The sequence below is a fragment of the Lampris incognitus genome, chromosome 3 (assembly GCF_029633865.1).
Source record: "Lampris incognitus isolate fLamInc1 chromosome 3, fLamInc1.hap2, whole genome shotgun sequence".
Classification (NCBI taxonomy): domain Eukaryota; kingdom Metazoa; phylum Chordata; class Actinopteri; order Lampriformes; family Lampridae; genus Lampris; species Lampris incognitus.
In genome coordinates this window covers 221,185-236,305 of record NC_079213.1, presented here as the reverse complement: position 1 = coordinate 236,305, position 15,121 = coordinate 221,185, and the positions used below count along the sequence as shown (strand labels likewise).

The following is a 15,121-nucleotide window of genomic DNA, read 5'->3' as shown; positions in this document are numbered from 1 at the left end:
GGTTAACCACACAGCAGTCAGAGTGAAAGAGAGGGAAGAGAAAGGAGATGAGATGTGAGAGGAGAAGAAAGAAAAGAGAGAGAGTAAGAGAGGCAAACAGCAGTCAGAGTGAAAGAGAGGAAAGAGAAAAGAGATGAGATGTGAGAGGAGAAAAAAGAAAAGAGAGGCAAACAGCAGTCAGAGTGAAAGAAGAGATGAGATATGAGAGGAGAGGAAAGAAGAGAGAGGGAAATGGAAGTAAAATGTTTGCTTTATGCAGATGATCTAGTTTTGTTGTCACCACCCGCAGATGGGCTGCAACAACTACTAGACCTGCTTGAGGACTATTGCCAGCACTGGGCCCTGGCAATCAATCCAAAAAAGACAAAAGTAATGATCTTCCAGAAGAAGCCCAGATGTCAGGAAAATAGATACCAGTTGACTCTAGGTAGCATCACCTTAGAGCATACGATGCAGTATACTTACCTGGGTCTAATTATTACAGCATCAGGGAGTTTCAGTAGGGCAGTGAATAACCTAAAACAAAAAGCTGGCAGAGCTCTATATGCAATGAAAAATAAATTCTTTAACATTGATATACCAATCTCCACCTGGTGCAAACTGTTTGATGGTGTAATTCTGCCCATTGCACTATATGGAAGTGAGGTATGGGGTCCACTCAGTCTTTCCAGCTACACTAGATGGGACAAGCATCCAGCAGAAACCCTACATGCTGAATTCTGTAGAACGATTCTGAAAATACAAAGGAAAACACCAAACAATGCATGTAGGGCGGAATTAGGCTGGTTTCCATTATTGATAAATGTACAGAAAAGATCTCTAAATTTCTGGATGCACTTAAATACAAGCCCAACAAATACATTGCACTTTAAAGCTCTGAAAACCCAAGAACTGAACCCCGAAAAGAGTCCCCTGAAGCAGCTGGCTCTGAGACTCACTAACCCTTTAACAAATACTAAGACCAACCAACCTCAGGCCAGCACTTTATTCCAAACCAACTTGAGGATAAATCCGCTATAAAACAAACAAACATGAGGATAAATCAGCTATAAAACAAACAAACATGAGGATAAATCAGCTATAAAACAAACCAACATGAGGATAAATCAGCTGTAAAACAAACCAACATGAGGATAAATCAGACTATAAAACAAACCAACATGAGGATAAATCAGCTATAAAACAAACCAACATGAGGATAAATCAGACTATAAAACAAACAAACATGAGGATAAATCAGCTAAAAAACAAACCAACATGAGGATAAATCAGCTATAAAACAAACCAACATGAGGTTAAATCAGCTATAAAACAAACAAACATGAGGATAAATCAGCTATAAAACAAACAAACATGAGGATAAATCAGCTATAAAACAAACCAACATGAGGATAAATCAGCTATAAAACAGACCAACATGAGGATAAATCAGACTATAAAACAAACCAACATGAGGATAAATCAGCTATAAAACAAACCAACATGAGGATAAATCAGACTATAAAACAAACCAACATGAGGATAAATCAGCTATAAAACAAACAAACATGAGGATAAATCAGTCTATAAAACAAACCAACATGAGGATAAATCAGCTATAAAACAAACCAACATGAGGATAAATCAGCTATAAAACAAACCAACATGAGGATAAATCAGCTATAAAACAAACCAACATGAGGATAAATCAGACTATAAAACAAACCAACATGAGGATAAATCAGCTATAAAACAAACCAACATGAGGATAAATCAGACTATAAAACAAACAAACATGAGGATAAATCCGCTATAAAACAAACCAACATGAGGATAAATCAGCTATAAAACAGACCAACATGAGGATAAATCAGCTATAAAACAAACCAACATGAGGATAAATCAGACTATAAAACAAACCAACATGAGGATAAATCAGCTATAAAACAAACCAACATGAGGATAAATCAGCTATAAAACAAACCAACATGAGGATAAATCAGACTATAAAACACACCAAAATGAGGATAAATCAGACTATAAAACAAAGCAAGAACAATTATCTGAAACATTGGAACGCTGAAATCAAAACTCAAAACAAACTAGAAGTCTATCGGGCCCTAAAAACAAACTATGATCTGGAAGAACACCTCTTAACTGTCAGAGACAGGAAGCAGCGACAGATCCTCACCAAATACAGGCTCAGTGACCACAGTCTAGCCATTGAAAAGAGGAGACACAAAAAGACGTGGTTGCTAAAAGAGCATCGAACATGTGGTCATTGCATGACAGATGAGGTGGAGACAGAGGGGCACTTCCTCCTTAAATGTGACAAATTTGAAAAACAGCGCCGGGCTTTTGTCCAGGAGCTGGAACATGTGATTCCAGAGTAGCAGGACATGGAGGACGCAGGTAAGCTGCGGGTGGTCCTGGGAGGGGGGCAGCGGCGAGCATTGCAGCAAGATTTATATTTTCCTGCCACAACCTGAGAGACAGTGGGGGACGGCACCTATTGCTACTGTTGTTGTTTGATATCATAATCGTTGTTGTTGCTGTTGTTGTTGTTGTTGTTATAATCATTGTTGTGTTGTGTTGTTGTTGTTTTACATGCTTTGGCAATATGTACACAAATGTATGTCATGCCAATAAAGCACATATTGAATTGAATTGTGTAAGAGAGATACAGCAGTCAGAGTGAAAGAGAGGAAAGATGAGCTGTGAGAGAAGAAAGAATAGAGAGAGTAAAAGAGACAAACAGCAGACAGAGTGAAAGGGAGGGAAGAGAAGAGATGTGATATGAGAGGAGAAGAAAGAATAGAGAGAGTAAGAAAGACACAGCAGTCAGAGTGAAGGAGAGGAAAGAGATGAGATGTGAGAGAAGAAAGAAGAGGGCGTAAGAGAGACACAGCAGTCAGAGTGAAAGAGCGGAAAGATTGGATGTGAGAGGAGAAGAAAGAATAGAGAAAGTAAGAGAGACAAACAGCAGTCAGGGTGAAAGAGAGGAAAGAAGAGATGAGATACGAGAGGAGAAGAAAGAAGAGACGGAGTAAGAAAGACACAGCAGTCAGAGTGAAAGAGAGGAAAGAGATGAGATATGAGAGGAGAAGAAAGAAGAGACGGAGTAAGAAAGACACAGCAGTCAGAGTGAAAGAGAGGAAAGAGATGAGATATGAGAGGAGAAGAAAGAAGAGAGAGGGAGTAATAGACAGCAGTCAGAGTGAAAGAGAGGAAAGAGAATAGATGAGTTGTGAGAGGAGAAGAAAGAAGAGATAGGGAGTAAGAGACAGCAGTCAGAGTGAAAGAAGAGATGGGAGGAGAAGAAAGAAGAGAGAGGGAGTAAGGGAGACACACAGCAGTCAGAGTGAAAGAGAGGAAAGAGAACAGATCAGATATGAGAGGAGAAGAAAGAAGAGAGAAAGGTAAGAAAGACACAGCAGTCAGAGTGAAAGAAGAGATGAGATATGAGAGAAGACAGAAGAGAGAGGGGGTAAGGGAGACACACAGCAGTCAGAGTGAAAGAGAGGAAAGAGAATAGATGAGTTGTGAGAGGAGAAGAAAGAAGAGATAGGGCGTAAGAGACAGCAGTCAGAGTGAAAGAAGAGATGAGAGGAAAAGAAAGAAGAGAGAGGGAGTAAGGGACTGCAGTCAGAGTGAAAGAGAGGAAGGAAAGAGAAGAGATGAGATATGAGAGGATAAGAAAGAAGAGAGGGAGTAAGGGAGAGACAGCAGTCAGAGTGAAAGAGAGGAAGGAAAGAGAAGAGATGAGATATGAGAGGAAAAGAAAGAAGAGAGAGGGAGTAAGAGAGAGACAGCAGTCAGAGTGAAAGAGAGGAACGAGAATAGACGAGATATGAGAGGAGAAGAAAGAAGAGATAGGGAGTAAGACACAGTAGTCAGAGTGAAAGAGAGGAAAGAGAATAGACGAGATATGAGAGGAAAAGAAAGAAGAGAGAGGGAGTAAGAGAGACACAGCAGTCAGAGTGAAAGAGAGGAAAGAGAATAGACGAGATATGAGAGGAAAAGAAAGAAGAGAGAGGGAGTAAGAGAGACACAGCAGTCAGAGTGAAAGAGAGGAAAGAGAATAGATGAGTTGTGAGAGGAGAAGAAAGAAGAGATAGGGCGTAAGAGACAGCAGTCAGAGTGAAAGAAGAGATGAGAGGAAAAGAAAGAAGAGAGAGGGAGTAAGGGACTGCAGTCAGAGTGAAAGAGAGGAAGGAAAGAGAAGAGATGAGATATGAGAGGATAAGAAAGAAGAGAGGGAGTAAGGGAGAGACAGCAGTCAGAGTGAAAGAGAGGAAGGAAAGAGAAGAGATGAGATATGAGAGGAAAAGAAAGAAGAGAGAGGGAGTAAGAGAGAGACAGCAGTCAGAGTGAAAGAGAGGAACGAGAATAGACGAGATATGAGAGGAGAAGAAAGAAGAGATAGGGAGTAAGAGACAGCAGTCAGAGTGAAAGAGAGGAAAGAGAATAGACGAGATATGAGAGGAAAAGAAAGAAGAGAGAGGGAGTAAGAGAGACACAGCAGTCAGAGTGAAAGAGAGGAAAGAGAATAGACGAGATATGAGAGGAAAAGAAAGAAGAGAGAGGGAGTAAGAGAGACACAGCAGTCAGAGTGAAAGAGAGGAAAGAGAATAGACGAGATATGAGAGGAGAAGAAAGAAGAGATAGGGAGTAAGAGACAGCAGTCAGAGTGAAAGAAGAGATGAGAGGAAAAGAAAGAAGAGAGAGGGAGTAAGTAAGAGAGACACAGCAGTCAGAATGAAAGAGAGGAAAGAGAACAGATCAGATATGAGAGGAGAAGAAAGAAGAGAGAGAGGTAAGAAAGACACAGCAGTCAGAATGAAAGAGGAAAGAGAATAGATGAGTTGTGAGAGGAGAAGAAAGAAGAGATAGGGAGTAAGAGAGCAGTCAGAGTGAAAGAAGAGATGAGAGGAGAAGAAAGAAGAGAGAGGGAGTAAGAGAGAGAGCAGTCAGAGTGAAAGAGAGGAAAGAGAATAGACGAGATATGAGAGGAAAAGAAAGAAGAGAGAGGGAGTAAGAGAGACACAGCAGTCAGAGTGAAAGAGAGGAAAGAGAATAGACGAGATATGAGAGGAAAAGAAAGAAGAGATAGGGAGTAAGAGACAGCAGTCAGAGTGAAAGAAGAGATGAGAGGAGAAGAAAGAAGAGAGAGGGAGTAAGGGAGACACACAGCAGTCAGAGTGAAAGAGAGGAAAGAGAACAGATCAGATATGAGAGGAGAAGAAAGAAGAGAGAAAGGTAAGAAAGACACAGCAGTCAGAGTGAAAGAAGAGATGAGATATGAGAGGAGAAGACAGAAGAGAGAGGGGGTAAGGGAGACACACAGCAGTCAGAGTGAAAGAGAGGAAAGAGAATAGATGAGTTGTGAGAGGAGAAGAAAGAAGAGATAGGGCGTAAGAGACAGCAGTCAGAGTGAAAGAAGAGATGAGAGGAAAAGAAAGAAGAGAGAGGGAGTAAGGGACTGCAGTCAGAGTGAAAGAGAGGAAGGAAAGAAGAGATGAGATATGAGAGGAAAAGAAAGAAGAGAGAGGGAGTAAGAGAGAGACAGCAGTCAGAGTGAAAGAAGAGATGAGAGGAAAAGAAAGAAGAGAGAGGGAGTAAGGGACTGCAGTCAGAGTGAAAGCGAGGAAGGAAAGAGAAGAGATGAGATATGAGAGGAAAAGAAAGAAGAGAGAGGGAGTAAGAGAGACACAGCAGTCAGAGTGAAAGATGAGATGAGATATGAGAGGAGAAGACAGAAGAGAGGGAGTAAGAGACAGCAGTCAGAGTGAAAGAGAGGAAAGAGAAGAGATGAGATATGAGAGGAGAAGAAGAGAGGGAGTAAAAAAGACACTGCAGTCAGAGTGAAAGAGAGGAAGGAAAGAGAAGAGATGAGATGAGATATGAGAGGAAAAGAAAGAAGAGAGAGGGAGTAAGAGAGACACAGCAGTCAGAGTGAAAGATGAGATGAGATATGAGAGGAGAAGACAGAAGAGATAGGGAGTAAGAGACAGCAGTCAGAGTGAAAGAGAGGAAAGAGAATAGACGAGATATGAGAGGAGAAGAAGAGAGGGAGTAAAAAAAGACACTGCAGTCAGAGTGAAAGCGAGGAAGGAAAGAGAAGAGATGAGATATGAGAGGAAAAGAAAGAAGAGAGAGGGAGTAAGAGAGACACAGCAGTCAGAGTGAAAGATGAGATGAGATATGAGAGGAGAAGACAGAAGAGAGGGAGTAAGAGACAGCAGTCAGAGTGAAAGAGAGGAAAGAGAAGAGATGAGATATGAGAGGAGAAGAAGAGAGGGAGTAAAAAAGACACTGCAGTCAGAGTGAAAGAGAGGAAGGAAAGAGAAGAGATGAGATGAGATATGAGAGGAAAAGAAAGAAGAGAGAGGGAGTAAGAGAGGCAGCAGTCAGAGTGAAAGATGAGATGAGAGGAGAAGAAAGAAGAGATAGGGAGTAAGAGAGGCAGCAGTCAGAGTGAAAGAAGAGATGAGAGGAGAAGAAAGAAGAGATAGGGAGTAAGAGACACAGCAGTCAGAGTGAAAGAAGAGATGAGGAGAAGAAAGACGAGAGAGGGAGTAGGAGAGACAAGCAGCAGTCAGAGTGAAAGAGAGGAAAGAGAACAGACGAGATATGAGAGGAGAAGAAACGAGAGAGGGAGTAAGAGAGACAGCAGTCAGAGTGAAAGAAGAGATGAGGAGAAGAAAGAAGAGAGAGGGAGTAAGAGAGAAGAAATAATAAGAGAGTGGTATAGAAGAGGACCAGAGGAGTAGAGATGGAAAAAGTAAAGAAGAAAGGGGAATGAAAGGGGAGAAGAGGTGTAGAGGAGCAGGGACCGGGGTCAGAGGTCAGTTGGATGGTTTTACAAACAGTTTCATAGACAGTTGAAACATTGGGATTCTTTTTCTCTTTTTTGTTGCTAGTTCAGTTTTCCAGTCTTCCATTTGGCAAATTTGACCAAGTCTTAACATTAAAGTTTTCTCTTCCTTCCTGAACTTTTACGTTTTTAATTACTCACCTTTTTTGGAAGTGTCCTTGTAATAATAACTTAACTTGCATGTCAGAAAACTCTCCTGTAATTACTGAACATTAAAGGGTTCTTTTAATTTTTTTTCTTTGAAGTGATAAAGTAGTCTTTTCTATTCCCTTCATTAGTTTTAGGTTTCTTTCCACTCCAGAAAAGGTGGCGTGCTCTTAAAGTGGCTGATCTTTTGGTTCCAGTGGATGAACTTGGTTTGATAGAAACGCATCTAGCTTTGCAGGAAAATGCAACATATTCTGAACACAACACTTTTTGCTTTCTTTCTTTTTATCTTTTTACTTTCTTACTGTTTTTTCCAAGTGAATTGTATAATAAAGCTAATGATTATTCTGTCTTTTCTTGTCTCATATACATCAATTGTTCCATCTATCTGTCTATAGTTAAAAGAGTTTATACAGGCCAGCAGTGGGGGAGCAGGTCCGGCGTTGCCGCGGGCACTGGAGATTGTGGAGGGAAATGTGCACTGGCACCGTCTCCACCGGCAACAGTTCTACCAATGGCTTCGCAAAGCCCCAAACCCCAGCTTTGGCTAATGGCTACACTAGCGGCTAACATCTGTCTGCAGTCAGATAAAAGGAACAGAGGGGAGTAATGTGTACATTTGACAACAAGCTGTGGCTTTTCTGTGCCTGATTGTTTTCTGGACTGTTCTGCTGTTTTGATTGAATTCTGAACTGGTTTTTTTGGTTTACGTTCTGTTTCCTAGACTGCAGTTGTAGCTAGCTAGCATGGCCTAAAACCTCAAAACTGACTGAACAACAACTTGAGACTGAAAAGTTAAAATTCACCGACCAGCAATGCACAGAGTGGGATGCTGCACCGACACAAAGACTTTAATGAACAACGGCAAAATGACGGCTAGCTAGAGGGTAACCAAGCTACCAGAGCCCCAGTAGCACCGTTTTACAGTTCATACCAGGCTCCACTGAGCACTGGGACTTTGATTTAAGATTGCTTGTGATTCTTAGAGAATCACTTTTCAACCACAGACTTTTTTTCTTTTTTGTTCCCACTTTTAATTCTGTTACTTGGAGAGATTGACGAAGAAGAAGAGAGAAGTCAAAGACAAATATAAAATAGCGTAACAGGTAGAAGAGGGAGAGAGCGAAAACAGGAAACACAGCAGAGAGAAGAGGGTAAACATAATGGCAGACTAAATATGTTTCTGAATGCTTGATATTCCTCCATCTATATTTCTCTCACCATCCCTTTTTCCCACCTGTCTTTCAGTGACCCCTGAACTGATGTTTGTTTTCTTCAGACAGAGCTAAAACGGAAAATGAATTCTTATAGAAAGCTGATCTCAGTTTGCCTTGTCAGGAAATCCCAGCAAAGTAACAGAATCCTCAGAGCAAATAATAACAATCATGACATACAAACAAGTAACGCATGTCTCTGCTTTATTCTGGGGAAGAGTCACTCTGCAGTCAGCTGATCATATGGTATTTGGTGCTGTTCTTGATTTTGATCAAAGCTCTAGTCGCCTTAGTTTGTTGATAAGAGTGAGAAATGTGCGGCTACATTTTCCCAACAGTCTTCCTTTATTAAGATTTAGGTGAGCCTGTGTGTTGTATTCGTGGTTTATTTTTGACAGATCTGTACAGCTCAGAACTTGTTTCTATCTGAAGTCATTATTTTACTTGTCATGGTTAGCAACTTTAAACTAGATGAAGCGGGACCGTTTGTGCCACTACTAAAGCAGTTTTGTTTTTGTTGTTGTTAGTCTATATGAGCCTGTGAAATGTCTACTTTCTCAAAATTGTATTTATGGCTATAAACTCAGCAGATTTTTCTCACAAATGTTTCAGAATTTAAATGTCCATGAAAATGATGCAAACTTGATCCAGACTGAAACTTTCTGGAGTGATGCAGATGTCACCCAATGAGATGACTCATGTGACCTTTACTCTTGCTTTTCGCATTTGCCAAGAATTGATTTCATGTATCCATCTTGTCAAACTCACAGAGGATCTGAAGAAAGTCTACTCAAAAAAATTGCGATGAGACCATAGAAATCCCGACACAGACATTCAATTGGCAAAGTTCAGAAGTGCCCACCACAAGAAATGACTCAAGTGTTTTCCTGCTTGTCTTAACTACACTAACAACGGTAATGGGTGAGCTGTGGATTCAAACACTGTGTTTTTGTTAGAAGGAAAACAGACGTCCATGAGCTCGATGCCAGATTAGCCATGAAGAGACTGACACAGATATCGGAGAGATGAGAGGACAGAATAATGGATGATAGATGAGAAAAATGTAAGACAGATGAATGAGTGGAGCAACTGGTTTGATCTGAGAACCAGTAACTGAGAGGGAAGTAGATGGATCAGTTACCATGGCGTTACCCTGACAACTCCACTGATCGATGGAAAACCCTGAAGATCAAAACCTTAAATCTGAACTTGTAGCAACATTTGTAGACACATGGCTTTAGGAAAAGCACAGTATTACTGCCCCTAGCTGTCAGCTGGACACTGAACTAATGGAACAGAACTGAACACAGTGTAAATAATTTTTCCATTATCTCAAGTAAAGAAACAACCGGTCCCTCATAGACACCAGTCTAGAGGTCTGCAGCAGCCTCAGTGTGATTTCCTCCCTGAATATACAAGTGGGTCATAACGGAGGGACTTGATGTGTGTGTGTGCGTGTGTGTGTGTGTGCGCGCGTGTATATATATATATATATATAAAATCCAGTTAGTCAAGTGGATTATTTTTGCTCCTTATTTGTTGAGCACTATCCCTACTGTTGAGTGTTTCTTTTAACAAAGTTATACACACACACACACACGCAGAGAGACAAGGAACCAACTGTTTAACACAAAGCTCCAGCTGTAGCACGCCTACTTTTGAATACAGACTGTTGGTTTTCATAAAGACTGCTTGGTTTTAACACATGAACTTTGACCCCTTTGTGTCTGGGTCAGGAGTAAGGGTACTCGTAGAGTCCTCCTCCCTGCGTGGCAATGAGCCTCTGAATTTGAGCAAGATCTCCAGCCACACTTGACCTGGACACTTCAGTCAAATGGGAGTGAACAAACACTGCCTCTGCAGGCTCCAGGTTTTAGTCGGCTGGACTCGAGGAAATGTGGCAATGTTGTTTTTGTCTTTTTTGAAGAAAAAAAGCAATTCAAAGTATTACGCTTGTAACATTGTAGGGAAGACACAGTAAAACTGTAAATGAAAAATTATAGAAAATGACTGAAACTTTTTCAGAAAAGGAGTGAAGTAAGTGTTGAATGGTGTGTTGTGTGGCCGGGTGCTCAGGTGTGTTGAGTGGACAACTTTGTGTGAGAAAGACGTTTCAAACTATTCTTGTTTGCGCCACATTTAAATGAAGCTGATGAACACTGAGCCATATAGGAATCTTAAAGCCCACACACACACTTCCCCTGCAGCCCAAGGTCCAGCGATGTTTGTGCATGTGTGATGAAGATGATGGTGATGATGAAGATATCTGTGATTACAGTGTTGTCATTGTGATCCTGACCTACACAAGTACTGCAATGCTAACTAGGTTTGTCATGATTTAATATCCCGATGTTGGTGATGATCACAGTGATTTCAAACTAAAAATGAGGATGATGATGATGATGATGATGCAGCAGTGCTAAATATTCAAGCATGATTGACCCTTTGCAAAATTCTCTCCATGTCGCATCTAGTTATAGTTGCTGTGTCCAATAAACTTTAAAAACCATCTCCGTTCCTATTATTGAATTTCAGTGTCACACAGCACTGTAACGCAAACACGGACCAGCAGAGGGACTCTTCTCTGCTGATCCGGGGAGGGCTGCGGGCTACCACACGCCTCCTCCCATACATGTGGAGTCACCGGCCGCTTCTTTTCACCTGACAGTGAGGAGTTTCACCAGGGGGACGTAGAGCGCGGGAGGATCACGCTATTTCCCCCCAGTTCACCTCCACCCTGAACAGGCGCCCCGACCGACCAGAGGAGGCGCTAGTGCAGTGATCACGACACATACCCACATCCGACTTCCCACCCGTAGACTCGGCCAATTGTGGCTGTAGGGACGCCCGACCAAGCCGGAGGTAACATGGGAATTCGAACCGGCGATCCCTGTGTTGGTAGGCAACGAAATAGACCACTACGCTACCCGGACGTCCTCTTGCGAGCGTGTATTTTTTTCAGGATGGCTATGCCGACGGTGTCCTGTGCCATGGCGCTTCTCAGATATGATTCAGTTAGTTTTGCTTGGGAGAAGGACGTTTTGGGGCTCGCGACATCACAGCTACAGCAGGAAATACTTAAGTAGCCTAACCCTAACCCAGGAAATACTTAAGTAGCCTAACCCTAACCCAGGAAATACTTGAGTAGCCTAACCCTAACCCAGGAAATACTTAAGTAGCCTAACCCTAACCCAGGAAATACTTAAGTAGCCTAACCCTGGCTACATCAGGCACACTTGGTCATATGGAGTGCTCGTATGTATCAAAGACAAGTATGGACTACAAAGATTTTTTGAATATTTGTTGTAATTTTTACGCCAATGCTGGCTCTGAAAATAGACAATATCATGATGTGCACCCTATGAAATTGTAATTTCATAAAAATAAAAGCAATAAAAAAATCTTACAATAGTTCTTGACAGGCAGGGGCGGAGCCTGTTTGGATGGTCCCCCCCAGGCTCACGGGGGTTGCGAGGGTATACTTTGGCCCAGGTGTCACATCAACAGGCTAAACAGACAAAGCTGACTGTAGCTAACAGCTGTACAGGAGTGTTGTCTTCCACGTTTAATCGGCAGAAGACATTTCTGAAGGTCAGAGAGAAACTACACTGCCATCCAGATAAGTATTATCCATCCATCCATCCATCCATCCATTATCTTAACCGCTTATCCTGCTCTCAGGGTCGCGGGGATGCTGCAGCTTATTCCAGCAGTCATTGGGTGGCAGACGGAGAGACGCCCTGGACAGTCCGCCAGGCCATCTCAGCCCCCCCCCCCCCACACACACACACACACACACACACATTCATTCATTCATTCATTCATTCATTCCTAGGGACAACTTTCGTACAGCTGATTCACTTGACCTACACGTCTTTGGACTGTGGGAGGAAACCCACATAGACATGGGGAGAACATGCAAACTGCAAGTTTGGACTACCCCGGGGCCGCCCAGATAAGTATCATAACATATCCCTAAACAACCTTTTCACCTTTTCTAGATCCTTAAACTGTCCTTTTTCTAATCTTGTAATCTGTTACGTGTAACATTAAAGCTGTCCTCCATTGATGTTTGGGCAGCACGGTAGCCCAGTGGTTAGCGCTGTCACCTCACAGCAAGAAGGTCCTGGGTTCGAACCCCGGGGTTGTCCAGCCTTGGGGTCATCCCAGGTCGTCTTCTGTGTGGAGTTTGCATGTTCTCCCCGTGTCTGCGGTAGGTTTGCTCCGGTTTCCCCCACCATCAGAAAGACATGCATGTTAGGGTTAGTGTTTCAGTAGGCTATCTTATAAAGAATGACACACACACGAGTTGCTCAGTGCAGCCAAGTATATTCAAATTGATGTAACATGTTCCTGAGCGCGGGTCATGTGTATCTAAGGTAAACTAGTGGATAGCCGATGGCATCGATCTATCTAGACCCGTAACAGTTAGTACACCTCTCTGTGCCCTGACCGAGGCATGGCAAGACGAACTGGAGTTGGTCCCCGGGTGCTGCACCGTGTGTATCACCACAATAATATAATAATATAATATAACAGATAGTATAGAACAGAGAACATAGTAAAGACATAGGTTGATTTGAAGATATGCATGTTGACATGCTTGTATTCCTCAGCAAAGTCAGAGCAGCTTTTCATCCCCACACCAAGTCATTTCTATCATCCCAACGAGCGCACCTTCACCCAGATACAGTCTCTCTCTCTCTCTCTCTCTCTCTCTCTCTCTCTCTCTCTCTCTCTCTCTCTCTCTCTCTCTCTCTCTCTCTCTCTCTCTCTCTCCTTCTGCTTCATGACAACAACAACAACCTGTTTTATGGAGAACAGTGCTTCCAAACAAAATAAACTGTTTTAAATGCAATTATTGATTTCTTACCCATCTGCAAAATGAGAATAAAAAACAAAAAAAAGAGAAGGGCGGAGGAAGTAACACATATGGGTCTAAACTCTAAACACACACACAAAATATGCAAACACACCCCACACAGTATCTCGAATGCATCATGTATGAATAATTCAAATTCCTGTTTGATTAGCTTTGAGGTCATGTTTATAATTTCGGATATTGTAATTATTCACATGTGAAGTTGGTTTATGGCTTGTTAAATCCTATTCTGTGGGGGTAAGTGCCCCATTTTAATCTGTGTATCGTTAAGATACAAGGGTCCACGGAGGTCAGAAGGACTCGGAAGGATCTTTTTTTGCCCGTGGTGATGTGGGTCAAGCCGAGCCGGCGACCTTTGGGTCTGGTAGCCGGCGACCTTTGGGTCTGGCTTTCCATCCCCCTTGTAGTGTATCAGACCCAAGCATGAGACAGGTTGAGGTAGACTGAACAACGTTTACTTATTCGACTGTGGTATATCAGTACAGTGTGGGGTTTTCAAGGTTACAGCGTCACTTAGAGGTACCCTCCAGTACTACAACATCAATACATCACATTTCCCTTTTTCTAGTTATTTATTTGGAACTTTACTAGAATACTCAGTAGTTAACAACATCTTGTAATAGTAAGTCAATACTTAGGTTTTCACCAAACTGCTGCCTTAATGAACTCCATAACTGAGATTTCCACAATCTTTTAGTACAGAACCGTTTTTTCAATATGTTGCAATAGAAACTGTCAACTCAGTCTTTTACTGAAGTTTCACAGAGAACATCACAGTTGTAACAGTTCTTGATTTCTTTCAGCATTAGTTTCGGGACTTCGAGGGAAGTCGAACTGGTCGACCACAGCGTGTGGTTTTTACAGTCTCATTTGTAGCTGCTGACTTAGGAGAGACAACTGGTAAATGAGACCTTACAGGTGAGTTTCCTTCTGGAGTGAAAGCTGGTGGTGGTGGTGTCTTTGCAGGTGAGTGTCTTTCAGATAAGAGTCTTTCTCGGATCACTTCACCTCGTTCTGGTTCTCGTCCTGCATGGAGCTGTCCATCATCCATCAGCTGTGGAGGATCAAGTGTGTGTTCCACAGTCTCTGTTGGTTTTGGTAAAATCCTGTTTTCTTTTGTTTTCAGAATGTGTCTTCTGTTCCTTCTGTAGATTTGGTCATTGTCGGCTTGTACTATGTATGACCTTGGCTTGTCATGTTTATCCAGTATCACGGCAGGTTGCCACATTTTTGTGTTCTGCTGTCTGATTCTTACTCTTTCTCCTTTCTTCACCTCTTGCAGTTTCCTTGTTCCTCGATCAAAATAGTGTTTCTGCTTGTTTTGCCTGTTAATCAACTTGCTCCGCACGTGTTTGTATACTCGTGGCTTCAGCAGGCTCTTGGACACAGGTAGTTTTGATTTCAGCCTCCTACCCATAAGCAGCTGTGCGGGGGAGTAGCCTACTCCATCCAGCGGCGTGTTTCTGTACTCTAATAGAGTGATGTATGGGTCTGTGTGACTCTCCTGTGCTTTTTTCAACAGACGCTTTACCGTTTGAATGGCTCGTTCTGCCTGGCCATTTGCATGTGGAAACTCAGGACTCGAGGTGGTATGCTTGAACTCCCAGCTGGTAGCAAATCTTTGCATTTCTGCGCTTACTAGATGCCTTGCATTATCTGAAACAAGTTCATCTGGTGCCCCATGTCTGGCAAAGATAGATTTTAGAGCAGTTATGATGTGCTTGCTTGTTGTACCACTTAATTTTGTAATTTCGGGGTACTTTGAAAAGTAGTCGACACAGAGCAAATATGCTGCATTATTGAAATGGAATTTTCTTTACTTTTCACAATTCCCATATGAGACTCATGAATTTTCTCCAGAATCTCTTCTCTCATCTTTGCAGGCACGATCAGTTTTGAATTTTTGAACAACAGCCCGTCAGAGTATGCTAACTCTTCTTTAAAAGTCCAGTACTGTTGTATGGCTTTTTGAACTTGGCTCCGTGACTCAGGCCATCCATCCTGCACTGCTGCTATGACCTG

At 42.2% G+C, this 15,121-nt stretch overlaps 1 protein-coding gene across 1 annotated transcript in view; it reads left to right on the top strand.

Annotated features, from left to right (window-relative positions):
* LOC130110470 (thyrotropin-releasing hormone-degrading ectoenzyme-like) overlaps positions 1-7,554 on the top strand; it is a 373,072-nt gene extending 365,518 nt beyond the window's left edge. The window contains exon 20 of the mRNA XM_056277578.1: positions 7,402-7,554. Coding sequence (XP_056133553.1) covers positions 7,402-7,554 — 153 coding nt within the window. The remainder of the gene's footprint in view (positions 1-7,401) is intronic.
* Positions 7,555-15,121: the final 7,567 nt, after the last annotated feature.